General features: G+C 46.9%; 1 protein-coding gene across 1 annotated transcript in view; it reads right to left on the minus strand.

Annotated features, from left to right (window-relative positions):
* Window positions 1-16,054, minus strand: part of HFM1 (helicase for meiosis 1) — a 152,117-nt gene extending 136,063 nt beyond the window's left edge. Inside the window, exons 1-3 of the mRNA XM_044302435.1 lie at window positions 15,952-16,054; window positions 15,009-15,053; window positions 13,822-13,892 (exon numbers count right to left, since the gene is read on the minus strand). Coding sequence (XP_044158370.1) covers window positions 13,822-13,892; window positions 15,009-15,053; window positions 15,952-15,964 — 129 coding nt within the window. The 5' untranslated portion in view covers window positions 15,965-16,054. The remainder of the gene's footprint in view (window positions 1-13,821; window positions 13,893-15,008; window positions 15,054-15,951) is intronic.
* Between the last annotated feature and the right edge of the window lie 217 nt (window positions 16,055-16,271).

The following is a 16,271-nucleotide window of genomic DNA, read 5'->3' on the forward strand; positions in this document are numbered from 1 at the left end:
GGGACACAGACCTTGGGTATAGCTCAGCTCCCTAGGAGGCGTGACACTAAGTAAAACATGTTAAGCCCCTCCTCCATCAGCTATACCCTCAGCCTGGAGATAGAGGCTACCAGTTGCGTGTCCAAGTAGTGAAAGGATAACAACCAATAACAGAAACAACCAGCCAGCAACCCAACGGGGCGCCAGACCATAACCCTGTAACCAAACACAGAAGGGTGGGTGCTGTGTCCCCCAAGGAAGAGCGAGAAAGAGATTTAACTGGTAAGTTATACAAAAATCTCCTTTTCTCGCCCATTTTCCTTGGGGGACACAGACCTTGGGACGTTCAAGAGCAGTCCAAGAAGGGAGGGACCACAAACCCAAGGCGGAAAAATAACAAGGAGAAAACAGCCCTGCAGTAGCAGGGAGTGTCTTGCCTCCTTGGACACTAAGCTAAAACTGGTAGCCTCTATCTCCAGGCTGAGGGTATAGCTGATGGAGGAGGGGCTTAACAGTTTTACTTAGTGTCACGCCTCCTAGGGAGCTGAGCTATACCCAAGGTCTGTGTCCCCCAAGGAAAATGGGCGAGAAAAGAAGGTAATGGGCGGAGCACTGCCTTATGCAAGTACCTGATAAGAAAAAAATGAACGTACAAGAAAAGGCACTCCCAGCTCCCAAATTCGTTGGATGGAAAAACCTGCCCCCAGGAATGCCACCTTCCCAGAAATAAAGAGGGGAAGAAGATTTACAGAGAGAGGTCATGTTCCTCACTGAAAGGCCACCAAACGACCCATCGGTCGCCTGGACGAAACCAGGTAGCTGGCCCCAACTCTAGATGCAGAACTAAAAACCCAGGCCACGGGATACACCCCTGCTAAAGAGAGACGCTCCACAGAAGCGGTCAATTGGCAGACCGATGCCCCAGAGCCGAAGAGGCTTGCGGGGAGACTGAAAAGCTGGTTGATAACCCACAGAGAAAAAACGCCTGAATCAGACACGCCCCACCGCGGGCCAAGGAACCAATACATGTGAGATAGGTAGAGTAAATCTGGTGCGAGAACCACCGACGGTGAGGAGCTCCATGAGAGACCATATATTGACAGTATGACAACGCCGCTCGACGAATATTTCGACCAGACCAAGATAAGAGAAATACCCCTGCTGGATAGAGTGCGATGACGAGGTTCAACGTCCCCTCCCTGTACCAGGGAACACTGATCAGATAGGAAAAAAAAATGATGAGGGGAGTCCAGAGCAGCGCCACGCATGGCTACTGGTCAGGTAGATAAAAGGGCGAGACAAGCAACCAGCGGTTCGAGGAGGAAGAAGAAATAGAAAAGGAGTTCCGTTCCCAGAACGAAACGTCCATCAGCGGTGGTAACACATGACAGGAGCCCCTGCTGCTCCGCCTGGCGTGGCGAGTCCCATAGTCTACCCAAGGAATGGGTAGAAAATACTTCAATTACTCTTACCGGTAATATGTTTTCCATGAGCCCATGACAGCACCTGTGAGAGATCCTCCCCCTCCGGACAGGAAACAGGAACTTCCCAGATCTTTAAATTGGTCCCTTGCCTTCCACTGCTCAGTATTTGACAAGATTCCTGGGACCAGCAATGCACCTATATATAGTGAAAACTAAAAACACAAGCGAGAAAGCATACCAGAAAAAAACTCTGCGCCAAATATATGCCAGTCATACTTCCTCTTTGGCACAATACTAAATAGATTTCTCTTTTTTTCTTTCCATCATTTTTTATATATACATATTTTTTTTTTTTTTTTTTTTTCTTTAATTAAAGGGAGGGAATTATGTAGGTGCTGTCATGGGCTCATGGAAAACATATTACCGGTAAGAGTAATTGAAGCACCTGTGAGAGACTAGACTAGATAACTATTAGGGAGGGACTACAGCCTGCAGCACCTTTCTCCCAAAAGACATATCCTGCACAGATGAAAGGTCTAATCTATAGTGCTTGTAAAACATAGAGGGGGAACTCCACGTTGCAGCCTTACAGATCTGATCGATGGTAGCGCACCCTTTTTCTGCCCAGGAAGAGGCTACTGCCCTGGTGGAATGGGCTGAAAAATCTGAAGGGACCTGACAATCTGATAGTGAATATGCCAGACCTATCGCTCTCTTGATCCATCTGGCTAAGGTACGGCTTGTAACTTTCGAGCCCCTATTCTGACCCTGAAACTGAACAAAGAGCTGCAGGGTTTTCCTAAAGCCCTTTGTAGACTCTAAATATGCACAGACACACCTTCTAACATCTAAAGTATGAAAAGATCTTTCTCCTTCATTCTTTGGGTCCTGACAAAAGGAAGGGAGAACTATTTCCTGAGACTTATGGAATACAGACACTACTTTGGGTAGGAATGCAGGATCCGGTTTGAAAACAATTCTATCCTCCAGAATCTGAGTATATGGTGGGGAAGAGGACAAAGCGGATAGTTCTCCTACTCGTCTGGCAGATGTAATGGCCACTAAAAATACGGTCTTATAGGACAGCATCTTTAAGGGGATGTCCCCCAGAGGCTCAAACGGAGCTTTGGTTAGAGCAGAAAGAACCAGGTTAAGGTCCCATGGGGCTGATTTAGATCTAACTATAGGACATAGTCTAGAGGATCCCCTAATGAACCTCTTGACCCAAGGATGAATAGCCAATCGAAAGTCAAAGAGGACACTCAGTGCCGAGACCTGTACTTTGAGAGTGCTGGGTTTAAGCCTTTTGTTAAGGCCTTCCTGTAAAAAGTCTAAAATTAACGGGATGTTGGGTGAGCTCAAGTCTAAGCCTGGACCTGCAAACCGAAGGAAGGTTTTCCATACCCTCAGATAGATTTCGGAGGTGACTTTTTTCCTACTAGCTAGGAGAGTCCCAATGACCTGTTCTGATAGGCCTCTAGACCTGAAGAATGTCCTCTCAAAATCCAAGCTGTCAGGTGGAGGTTCTTGACTTCCGGATGATGTAGAGGGCCCTGATATAATAGGTCCTGTCTCTCTGGAAGCACCCAGGGATCGGCTATTGATAGTCTCCTCAACCAAGCAAACCAGACTCTTCTTGGCCAAAATGGTGCTATTAGTATCACTGTTGCCTGTTCCCCCCTGATCTTCTGGATAACTCTGGGCAATAGGCTGATGGGAGGGTGTCATGGTCTTACCTCCTTGCTGTTCTCCTTCGTTTGACATGTGCTGGCGGCCATCTTGGTTTCTGGGTTTTCTTGTAGCCTCCCACCCTGCGGCTCCTCCTTCCCACTGGGAGGAGCTGGATGCCTAGCTCATATATATAGGAGGTCTGTGGCTTCAGTTCCTTGCTTGGTCCTCCTGTGCTCACATGCTTCTAAGACTGCTGCTGCTTCTGGTTCCTGATCCTGGCTTCGTCTGACTACCCTGCTGATTCCTGATCCTGGCTTCGTCTGACTACCCTGCTGATTCCTGATCCTGGCTTCATCTGACTACCCTTCTGGTTCCTGATCTCTGGTTTCGCAAGACCCTGCTTCGGTTTAGCCATCCATTTGGACTTTTGCCTTACAGCTTTATTTTCAATAAAGCCTTCTTATTTCCACTCATCACTTGTTGTACGTCTGGTTCATGTTTCCATGACAGAGGGAAAGCATAGACTAGGCCCTTCCCCCATGTCTGTGAAAGCGCATCCGTGCCTATCGACTGATCCTCCCTGCTGAGAGAAAATAACTTTTCGCACTTCTTGTTTTCCACCGAGGCGAATAGATCTATCGTAGGGGATCCCCGTAGGGCCTGTATTTGGTGAAACACTTCCTGATTCAGACACCAATTCGCCTGACTGAATCTGTGTCTGCTGAGAAAGTCCGCCTGGTGATTCTCTGAGCCTTTCAAATGAACCGCTGAGAGAGAAATGGCTTTCCTAAAGCCCTTCGTAGACTCTAAATATGCACAGACACACCTTCTAACATCTAAAGTATGAAAAGATCTTTCTCCTTCATTCTTTGGGTCCTGACAAAAGGAAGGGAGAACTATTTCCTGAGACTTATGGAATACAGACACTACTTTGGGTAGGAATGCAGGATCCGGTTTGAAAACAATTCTATCCTCCAGAATCTGAGTATATGGTGGGGAAGAGGACAAAGGGATCCTGGATGCCAGCTGCATTAGTTGATAGGATCTTGTTCCCCCTTGTGTGTTTATGCATTAGTTGATAGGATCTTTTTCCCCCTTGTGTGTTTATATAAGCTACCACCGAGGCGTTGTCTGATAGGATCCTGACATGTTTTTGGGACAAAGATGGGAGACTTCTTTTAGTGCGCACAGGACTGCTCTCAAATCCCTGGCATTTTGGGACTGAGCACTCTGGGTACTTGACCAAGGACCTTGGAAAAACCCCAAAACTGAATGGGCCCCCCATCCCCAAGGACTTGCGTCGGTGGTTATTATTAAGGGGTCGTGTCTCACCCACTCTACCCCCTGACTGAGGTTCGAGGTTCTTAGCCACCAAGCTAGGGACCGGGTTACTGACCTGGGACCACAATCTTGTGATCCAGGGATAGCGACCTCCCGTCCCAATTGGACAAAATGTGCCATTGGAGTATTCTGGACCTGAATTGGGCCCACCTCACAGCCGGAATACAAGCCGTCATCAGACCCAGAATAGACATAGCTTTCCTTAGGGAAACTTCCCTGGTTTTGCTGAAAGACCTGATCTTCTGCTGAATACCCTCCTTCTTGTCTGCCGGAAGATAATATTTCTGTGTCCGAGAATCCAATAGGATGCCTAGAAAAACGCACTTGGATGTTGGAATCAGGGATGATTTGTCCCAATTTATTAACCAGCCCAGGCTCATCAGGATCCCCAGGACCTTCTGTATCTGAGATTTCAACAGCTCTGGGGACTGCCCTACCAAGAGAAGGTCGTCCAGGTATGAGATTATAATGATGTCTGACCTTCTCACTTCTGCCATTACCTCCGCCATTAGCTTTGTGAAGAGCCTCGGTGCCTGCGATATCCCAAAAGGAAGTTCTCTGAACTGCAAATGGACAATTGATTCTCCCATCCTCACTGCTACCCTCAAGTATCTTTGGGACAAAGGATGAATGGGCACGTGATAGTAGGCATCTTTTATGTCTATTGAGGCCATCACGCAGTTGGGGAACAGATGGAGGACCGTGGAAGAGATGGATTCCATCCTGAATTTCTGGTAGGACAGATACTGGTTGAGACCATTGGGCTTGGGGACCAGAAATAGGGTTGAATAAAAACCCTCTCCTTGTTCGTTCTTTGGGACTGGAACAAGGACTGCCTTTTCCAGGAGGTTGTTTATTTCCTCCGAAAGTGCCGCCTGTTTTGGAGAGTTTTGGTTTAATAAAGTAATTTTGAATGTCCTGGGTGGTAGTCTCTTGAAGTCTAGGCGATAGCCTTCCTTTATAATATCCTTTACCCAGGCGCTTGCGGTAATATTTAGCCAGGCCGGAAAAAAATAAAGAAAGACGACTGCCCACTTGGGGTCTGGCGTCATTGTTGAGTGGAACTTGATGTTTGAGGTCTGGATTTAAACAGCACACTTTTTGATTTATCAGATATCCACTTCCTCCTTTTCTTTTGATCCCCAAACCCTTTCCTTCTTTCATTACTCCGAAATGGCTTCCCCTGTTTAGGAAAGGACAGTGCTGGAAATCCTTTTTTCTTATCAGATGCCTTATCTAAAATATCATCTAAGGCTGACCCAAACAAAAAATCTCCCTGGCAAGGGAGGGCACAAAGCTTAGAGTTTGAAGCTACGTCGCCCTTCCATCCCTTCAACCATAACGACCTTCTGGCTGAATTGGACAGTGCAGCCGCCCTAGTGGAAAGCCTCAATGCGTCAGCGGAGGCATCAGAGATAAAGTCCACTGCACTGGACATAGTTGGTATAGCCTCCAGCAGTTGATCCCTAGGAGTCTTGTTCTCTATATGCGACTCTAATTCCTCCAACCAGAGCTTTAATGACCTTGCCACCGAGGTAGTCGCTATATTCGGTTTAAAGGCAGAAGTGGAAGCTTCCCAATTCTTCCTTAAGTATGCATCAGCCCTTTTGTCCATGGGATCTTTAAGTGACCCTAAATCCTCAAACGGGAGAGCTGACTTCTTATTTATCTTAGCTACAGGAGCGTCTACCCTCGGTACCTCCTGCCAAGCTGACACTTCCTGATCGTCAAAGGGGTACTTTCTCTTGACCGCTCTAGGGATAAATAATTTTTTATCGGGCTTCTCCCATTCACGTTTAATCAGGTCCTTGATACAGTCCTGAATGGGGAACACCCTAGACTTTTTAGGCTTTAGGCTCTCAAACATTAGCTCTGGTCTAGACCTGGACTCCTTTTCTTCCTCAAGCTCCATCGTGGATCTAACCGCCTTCAATAGTAGATCCGTATCTTCCGCTTTAAATAACGGCTTCCCTGTCAAGTCCTCAGAGGAGGAATCTGAGTCTGCAATAGCTCCCTTCTCCGACCCAGAGTCCATAGTATCCTCCACTATCGCCTGGGCCCTCTTATGTCTGGATGAGCTAGGCAGGGATTTTTTAAGCTCCTCCACAGAAGAACGGACTTCATTTTTAACTAAATCCTGGATACTTTGCAATAAAGATGGCGACTCCTCTGCCACTAACTTATCCAGACATGGTTGACAACATGTTTTGGGGTAAGATGGATCCAACTTCCGCTTGCAAATTCCACACTCCTTCGCTCTCGATTTGTGTGAAGCTTTTCTTGGGGCTTCTTTAACCTGCATTTAATAAGACAGCCTAATCAGTCTAACCTGACCACAATAATAACTCCCCAAAGGGAGATGGTGGGGGTTAACCCCTCTTACCCCCAGGAGTACCATGCTGGATTCCGAAAGCTGCTCCTGTCTGTCGGTGCGCTGTTGTACTTCCCCTTCTTCTTGCATGATAATGCTGCTTCAAGGGGGGCCAATGGAGGGCTGTAGGTGCCGGTCAGTATCTGCCTGCTGTTGCTCCCTCCACGCTGGCTGGCCGGCGTTCCCTTTTTCAAATGGGCCGCGCAGCGCCCGCCATGTTCAAGCTCCTCCCCTTTTCCGGCCGGTGGAACGCACGCATCACTTCCGGTGCGACGCGCACGCCCAGCTCAGCCAGCCTCCATGAGAGGAGAAGACGCACCTCCCCCCTCACGCCGCAACTTCGCCGGCAGGCAGAGTCACAAGGCAGCTACAGGCATCCCCCCATGGCTCCGAAGAAGGGAAAAAAGGCAGCAGACACCGGGCTTCTCAGCGGCTCCTAGTGGAGACTTACGCCGACAGGTACCTCCACTAGGTTTCCTTTTAACCCTAGAGGTCCTGCAGCCGAAAAATAGACCTGGAAAGAAATCCTCCTGTCCCTGGACAGGAAACAGGAAAGAACTGAGCAGTGGAAGGGAAGGGACCAATTTAAAGATCTGGGAAGTTCCTGTTTCCTGTCCGGAGGGGGAGGATCTCTCACAGGTGCTGTCATGGGGCGTAATGGAAAAAGGTATGATCACCATCGGACTGATCTGACAGACATTACACAGATCGTAAGAGAGATAATTGTAGATACAGGTACCCAGGATCAATAGTAAGAATTCACCTGTAGAAGGAGGGTGTGAAAGCGTCACAGTCCACCAGCCGGGACCGGAAACAATACCCCGTGCAAGTGCAGATGAGGGAAAAGTAGTAACGTAGGAGCCACCAAGGCTTGCGGGGTGGCCGCGAACCCGAAGCCAGAGAATGAAAAAGATGGAAGGAGAGAAGCTCATTCCCCATCTGGGACTGGCACTATACAGAAGAAGCCCCAGGATGATAGTGACGGTGCCATACTCCGCCTAAGAAGGAACCCATGCAAGGGGAACCACAAGACTATGGCTAGCATCATATTCCAGCTGAGGAGGGGGCCACACGGCAGAGATCACCGAATGCGGCACTAGAAAAATCCACCACCAAATGAAGGAGCTGTGGAGGAAGAACTCCAGTATGTCGAGACAACGCAAAGACCCCCTCGTATCATTGTAGTCACAGCATATCCTGTCAATGCTGAGGGGAAGGTCTGAGAACTTGCAGTATAAATCATGGAACCCTACTGCCCCAGGTAAGTAGAGATAGTCTAAAACACCCCACCAGACAAGGGCGCCGAACAGGAGCGACCGCCAAGCTAGCGTCAGGGAAGAACCCTTACCTGAGGGTGGCCGCCCACTGCAACAGCTACGACCGTTAGCACCAGCGTAAAAGGTGCACATGCGGAGGAGAACACTGTAAAACTTACCCAGAGTATCAGCACAACCACTTTCCCAGATAAGGACGAGTGGAGCTAGAGAATACAGAGTCAGTACGACCCTCGACTCGTCGGAGCGGAATCACAATATTATGTGCAATGGCGTACGCTCTTTACCTTGTAGAGGACAAATACCATGACCAAATGAGATGTGGTCTCTAGGATACTGACGTGTTGCCGGGTAACACCCTGAGAGGAAAGAGGGTGATATAGTCAAGCCCAAACCGGTATCGGCAAGAAAAAAGGCCACAACGGGAAAATAGCCACGGTATCCACTGTAGGTATCCATAGTTATCAGATGAAGAGTCCAGGGCACCAAAAGAAGCTAGGGCATTTAGAGCCCTGGCACAGAGGAGGTGCAGCATCTCAAGATGTTTAGTCATCACCCGTTAGCGATCACTAACGAAAGGGAAAAATAACAGTAAGCATGGAGATGTCGATGTGACTAAGAAAACAACCTCCAGTGGAAGTGTAACATTCCGCTTAAGGAAGGGGGTAGCGCAACCGTCATAACCGTATCCAACGATACTGGAAGTACCCCATTAATGGAGTTTGACAATGCCTATGTTGAGCACTGCCTCAGTGGTAGTGCAACAATTCCGCCCCAAAGGGGGAACAAAGCATACTGCCAGAACTGTATCTCGAGGAAGTGTAAGCACCCCTCCTAAGGAAAGGGGTGATGCATATTGCAGGAACTGAATCCAGTGGCAGAGAGATTATGCCACTTAAGGAAAAGGGTATGCATATTGCGAGTCTAGTACCCGGTGAGAGTGCAATTACTCCACCTAGAGAGGGGTAATGCATACGGGAAACACTGTGCCCTAACGCCACCTATGGAAGAGGCTAATGCATACGGTAAGTATGGTACCCATGGAAATGCAATTCCGCCACCTACAGAAGGGGGAACGCCTACCGCCGGCGCTGAAGCCAGTGCTAGTGCCGTTAGTCCACCTATGGAAGGAGGTAATGTCTAAGGCAAGTACCGTATCCAGAAATAGTGCAAATACTCCGCCTAAGGAAGGGAGTAATGCATATGACAAATACTGCTGCCTAGCGTGAACACAAACTGGGAAGATTGCGCTGGAAACGACAGAGTCCGAATTAGTGATCCCCCCACCCCCTCGAACAGAACCTTCCCAGGGAGGAAGGGTGCGTCTGAGCGTGACCCTGGGGAGGAAGGTTGGGGGTGCGGGAGTGACCGAGGAGGAATACAACCTGCTCTGGTCCGCTTGTGTGCAATCTTGACTATCAGAGTCTTGTCCATGGCAGCCGCAGACTGTCCTGGTGGGATCTATCGACCAAACTACCCGGAGGGTGGAATGGGAACTTCCAGAGGATCACTTACCGGACTGCGTACCCGGTGTCTTATCAACCAAACGACTCCGGAGGGTGGATTGCAAAGGTCCGGAGATCCTCCATTGGACTGAGCAGGCGGTGCTTTATCAACCAAACGACCCCGGAGGGTGAGTTGGAAGGTCCGGAAATGCTCTACTGGAGTGCCCAGGCAGTGCTTATCAACCAAGCAACCCGGGAGGGTGATTGGGAAGGTCCGGAGGTCCTCCATTGGATTGCGCAAGCAGAGCTATCAACCAAGCGACCCCGGAGGGTGACTGGGAAGGTTCAGTGGTCCTCCATCGGATTGCGCAGGCAGTGCTTATCAACCAAGCAACCCCGGAGGGTGATTGGGAAGGTCTGGGGGTCCACCATTGGATTGCGCAGGCAGAGCTATCAACCAAGCGACCCCGGAGGGTGATTGGGAAGGACCGGAGATGCTCCACTGGAGTGCGCAGACGGAGGTTATCAACCACACGACCTCGGAGGGCGAGTGGGAAGGTCCTGCACAGTCGGTGCTCTGAAGGTGGATTGGGAAAACACAGAGGTACTCCTCTATCCGGGATGTACTTTAGTTTTCATTATATTTATTTATTCATTTTAAGATGGATGCCCAGCCTCAAGTGGTCAAGAGGCAGGGAGGGGTTAAAATGCCCAGTAATAAAATCCCTTGCACTGCAGATAGTATAAACATGTGTCAGCCTCAATGCAGTGGCTGGCCATGAAGGGTTCCTCCTGGAGGACCGGGGGCGGGGCTCAGCGAGGTACTGGGGAAGGGGGAGCAGGTGAAAGGATTCGTGCCAGACCGCACCCCTCCCCCCTCACATAACCATACAAGGGCTGAAGCCTGGGGCTAAAGTTGTGGAGCACAGCCGACCGGGATGTCACTGCCGGCTGGCCGGAGTACAGAGCGATTCGGAGCCGCTGGGGCCGGAAACAGAAGGGAGGTAGGGCGAAGTGCAGCCAGGGTCCGGTCGTCCTGTGCGGGCTTTAACCCTTCTGGAGCGGCGCGTGCAGCGCCTGCTGCCTAGAGGGGTGGAAACTGTGCTGGGGAGTCGGGAGCCTCCTCCGCTCCCCTCCCTGCATAACGCTAGCAGTAAGGTCTGGCCCGCAGCAGCGCGGACAGCCGCCCACTGTGTCCGGCAGTGTGGGACGTGGCCATTAACCCCTTATGCGCCGTGAGGGGTAGTGGAGGGAAGCCCGGGCACAAAAGTTGGAGCCCGGCGTCTGCCAAAGAAAAAGTGGGAGTGGGGGTGAAGAGAGATAAGAGGGAGCCCGGTACTTGTCCAAAGAGGGAGGGAGGCAGGGAGAGGGTTAAACCTACTTACCTAGTCCCGTGTACTCACCCCATCTTCCTCCTCTTTTCTTCACCCTCCCTAGTGGACCGGCAGGTCAGCTTTTCCAGCAGGGTCACCTCCTCAGCTGCTGGCACCGGAGTGGCAGGAGTCTGGCATGGCGGGAGGGTCTTCCCCTTGGTGGACCTAGGTGACCTCTTGGCTGGCGGGAAGCAGGGGAGCGAGGCTGCCCTGGTCCTCCTTTTTCTTATGAGGGGAGGTAAGCGGTTGATTTTCTCACCGGTCTTGCTCCCTGGGATAACGGAGAGGCTGAGCAACTCTGCTTCCCAACCTAAAAGGAAAAATATTAAATAAAAAAAGAATCAAATAAGAAAGCCGCCCTGCATAAAGCAGGGAGGTCTGCCTCCTACGACACTAAGCTAAAAACTGACATGCTTTCTCCAGGCTGGAGGGGGTATAGCCTGCAGCGGAGGAGCTAAGTCTTTTTTCAGCCTAGTGTCGCCTCCTAGTGGCAGCAGCAAGCTATACCCACGGTCCTGTGTCCCCCAATGATACCAGCGAGTAAATGCCTTTTTTTGTTCCTCCTCCTAAACCAAGATTATCTGCTTCATGGCACTTTTACACGTGCTGACTGAGCAGACAATTATTGAGAATGAACCATGCAAATTCATTGTTTATGGGCTGCAGATCCCTGTTTATGCAGGACGATCTGCTGCCCAGAAATAATAATTTTTGTGGCAGCATAAATCACAAATGCAACCGATGTATGTGCATCAGGTGACTACATGCTGCCTATAGAAGTATAGTTCAAGGGAACTGAGAGAAGGAGGAAGAAAGTGTGGAGACACATACACATGCTGCACACAGAGGTCTATAAAGAGAGGAGAAGGGTCCAGGGAGAAGGAATCAGATCAGAGGGAAAGAGCAACATTTTTCTCATAATGAGAATGATTTATGCAAAGTTTGTTATTTCATAGTCCATTTTATTCTTTGGTTTAAGATTTTGCTGGGCAGAATAATTTTCAGAAATTAATGTCTGCATTCAGGTTTATTTGGAATATATGATTAACATTTACAGATCTAGTCAAGCTAATATTGACTCTAATGTTATCTCGTCCCATCTTTGTGACAAAAGCCATTGAAATACATTAAAAAAGTTATTCTTTTTGTGCATTTTTTACTTACCACGTTAACCATCAAGTTTAGCTCGGCTGCATCTTTATATTCAATAATACCCAATATCTCCAAATCAAACTGCTTAACAGTAAATTTCTCTTATTTGTCCATAGCAACCAATCAGAGCTTAGCGTTAATTTTTTTAGAGCCCTGTAGGACCTGAAAGCTGAGGTCTGAAAGGTTTTTATGGACAACTAAGACTGATTTACTATTAGGGCTCACTCGCACAACCGTTGTTGTTTTACGGTCTGCAAATTGTGGATCTGAAAAACACGCATACCAGCTGAGTGCGTTCCATATTTTGTGGAACGGAAGGGTCAGCCCCCAATAGAATAGTTCTATCCTTGTCCGTAATGCGGACAATAATAGGACATGCTCTATTTTTTTGCGGAACGGACATATGGACACGGAATGCACATGGAAGCATTTCTTTTTTTTTGCAAAAATAAAAGGAAACAGACAAAAAATATGTTTGTGTGCAGGAGCTCTTAGGCAGTTTGATTTGGAGATATTGGAGGCGGGCTACTTTTTCGTCGGCCCCCCTGTACGTCCAAGGAGTAAATAATGTTTCCTTTAACTGTTCTAAATATATATAATGTAGAATATTAGGGAACAGCCAGACAGGACCACTGTGATGCAGCTACCATGCTTCTGAAAAACAAATGACCACACAAGCTGCGGCAGTACTCCATTACCTCATTGGAAATTGATTGGTTATTCAGTGTTCGTTGTCAATGGCCAAGCTATTAACAATGACCACTGAATAACCAATACATTTCTAATAGGCTAACAGAATACCTCTGTGGCTCGCATGGCTGTGTGGTTCCCACAGATCAGCTGCATCTAATTTGCACCACAGCCTTGCTGTACCCTAACCCTAAGTTCACACCTGAGCGTTTGTAAAACGCTCAATACGTGAAAACCAATGCTTCCCTATGGCCCTGGTTCACACTTGAGCGCTTTACAGCGCGTTTGAACGCGCTGTAAAACACCAGACGCATAAACAAGTTCTTGAGCTTTTTTTGGGGCGTTTGTCACGCGTTTTGGCCCATAGACTCATTGGACAACACTGCAGTCAATCACACAAACGCGCGTTTACTATTGCAAAAAACGCGCATAAAAACGCGCGACAAATACGATTGCATACTGTGATTGTGATTGCAGACACTAAGGGTACTTTCACACTTGCGGCAGAGGATTCCAGCAGGCAGTTCCGTTGCCAGAACTGCCAGCCGGATCCAGCAATCCGGACGCAAACTGATGCATTTGTGAGACGGATCAGGATGCGGATCCGTCTAACAAATGCATTGCAATACTTGAGTAGTCTCTCCGGTGTCATCCGGAAAAAACAATCCAGTATAATTTTTTTTTGCATTTATAAAGGTCTGCACATGCGCAGACCGGAAAGACGGATCTATTTTGCCATAACACTTAATGCCGGATCCGGCACTAATACACTTCAATGTAAATTAATGCCGGCATTCCGGCAACTGATCAGTATTTTTGGCCTGATAGAAAACTGCAGCATGCTGTGGTATTTTTTCCGTCCAAAAAACGTAAGAGGGACTGAACTGATGCATCCTGAACGGAATGCTCTCCATTCAGAATGCATTAGGACAAAACTGATCATTTTTTTCCGGTATTGAGCCCCGAGGACGGATCTCAATACCGGAAAACTTTAACGCAAGTGTGAAAGTACCCTAAGTGATGGAGCCTGATAAAATATGGTAAGTATATAGCATTCTTTTACATTTTAGACACTAATGTAAGAAAAACTGCAATACTTACATCATCTAAAGCTTTTGACTGTATATAATTAAAATATGGAAACTCCTTAAAGATATTCCTAAATTGTTTAGCTTTAGTGTTAAGAAAATTTGAAAACACATTCAACTACAGACATTTTTTAAAAACTGTTTTATAAACTATCAAAAGAGATTGTCGAACAACAAATGACCTCCTAAAAATTATTTTAAGATGGAAAATGATTCTATGCAATAACTAATTATTTACATCTTGTATCATATAGTCTCGCCATCACAAGCAAGGCATATCCCATCTAGTCTTATCACTCCAAGTTGCAAATACAGACTTCCAAATTACCGTATTTTTGCCCCTAAAGTGGAAAATGTCAGTGCATCTTATGGGGCAAATACTAATGAGCGCTCCCCATGCGGGCTCAGTACTCACTGCTTCCTGATCTTTCTCCGCCGCTCGCTGTGTCCTGTGCACAGTGTGAGGATGGTGGCGCTCTGTGACCTCCTACTGGGGCGTGTCGGGTCACATCACAGCACGGCAGGAAAACCAGGAAGAGCTCTGGGTCTCAGGAACAGCGGTGGCGTCCGGAGCAGGAGAGATATGTTGATGTATTTATTTATTTTTGATCAGAGGTCTGATTAACATGGGGGACTTTATGGATGTCTGAATGGAGGTCTTATAAAAATTGGGCATCTGATCAAAGGTTTGCTTGGGGGTCTGATCTGAGGTCTGAATAGGAGCCTTATTAACATTGGGGGTCTAATCTGAGGTCCTACTGGGGGGGTCTCATTAACACTGGCCATCTGTTCCGAGGTCTGATTGGGGCTGTGAGTTAAGGTCTGATTAACATTGGGGGTCTGAGCAGAGGTCTGATAAAAAAATAAAAATAAAAATCTTATTTTCCTCCTCTAAAACCTGGGTGCGTTTTATGGGCAGGAGTGTATTATAGGGAGAAAAATATGGTAAGTCAGTAAGGGTACGTCCACACGATAGTTTCCTGATGCAGTTTTGGAAGCCTAAACAATGAGTAAATTTAAAAAAGAGAAGTTGTATCTGTCCTTCATACTTTATCTCTCCTTTTCTCATCCAATCCTGAATTGGGGTTCCAAAACTGCATCAGGAAACCTGACTGTGTGGTGCTAACAGTCTCAATAAACATTCTGTTGTGGCAAATTAAATGCCTTTACAAGAAGACTCTTTAAATAGAAAAAGGATACGAATCTCAGAGACAGGCTTTAGGATCCCATATGGAGTGTTGGCAACTATGAGAAGTACATGGCATTAAGATTGTAATACTTTCATTTGCTTGTTGCAAAATTAAGTTTGTAGTATAGACATGTTATACCGACTTCAATCAATAGGAAAAGAGTGACAAGAAAAATAAGACCATCTGTTCCTGACTTATGTTTTCTCTTCTTCCACAAATGCAGCGGCCATAGACAGATCACTATAAATCCTGTCGGAAACTGATATTACAAGGTCTTTGTGGATATACCCCTCTATTTGCTGCCCCTTCATTAAGCTTCCTGCTCTGCAGTCGTCCAACTGCTGGAACTATACTGATTAGAAGTGATGGCATGTTCTAGTGGGAAAAGCACTTCAGGAAAACAACTTTGTTTGTTTAAATATTAGGAAATTCAAGAAAACGGCTATAACATGAATCACGAGCATCAAAGCTGGTGTGCAGTCTTCCAATTCTAACACAATATGGGCTGAAGCATGTATAAGTACTGCATGATCATATAAATAGACACAGATTCATCAATTAATGGCAATCAATCCTAATGTGTCAATAAATGTATCAGTAGTATATCATATATAATACATTTATTTATTAATACCAGCTCAATACAAACCTAGATTGATGTTACAAAGTCAATGTTTTTTAATTGGTCACAGGATACATATGGTAAGGTCATGTTCAGACATGGTAGATTTGCAATAACTTTTTGGTGGAAATAATACTAGTGAACAGGTTTTTCAAAACAACATTCACACAGTTGATTTTAGGGAATGTTGCACTACATTTTTAAATTCTCCTAACATATAGACACTAGTACTAACAGGATTTCCTCTACAGAGTTCATTAAGAACCCTACCGCACAAATGTGTTAAATGTTAATAAATTTCTTTGAATATATTAAAATGGACACGCATTACCTTTTCCACTCATAAATGTTAAGGATGTAGGAAACGAAACTCTTCCAAGATCCTCATTGCAACTTTGATGGACATCCGCACTCTCATTTGGGGTGCATGTTAAATCTACAGAAACGTGTTGGTCATAGTTGGGTTTCTCTGTATCATCTGTGAGTATTTGTCTTTCTCCAAAAGTGAAAGGATCGTGTTGTTTAAATAAGCTGTGGTAAATAAATGTATATTACAAAAACATTACAGCAGGAAAATGTCTTCTATCCACTGCACTCTGCTCGCTTTTTCAAGTCCCACATCTCCTAACAAAAAAAATTTGTTTGCACTCC

The sequence above is a fragment of the Bufo gargarizans genome, chromosome 7, assembly GCF_014858855.1.
Source record: "Bufo gargarizans isolate SCDJY-AF-19 chromosome 7, ASM1485885v1, whole genome shotgun sequence".
In the NCBI taxonomy this organism is placed as follows: domain Eukaryota; kingdom Metazoa; phylum Chordata; class Amphibia; order Anura; family Bufonidae; genus Bufo; species Bufo gargarizans.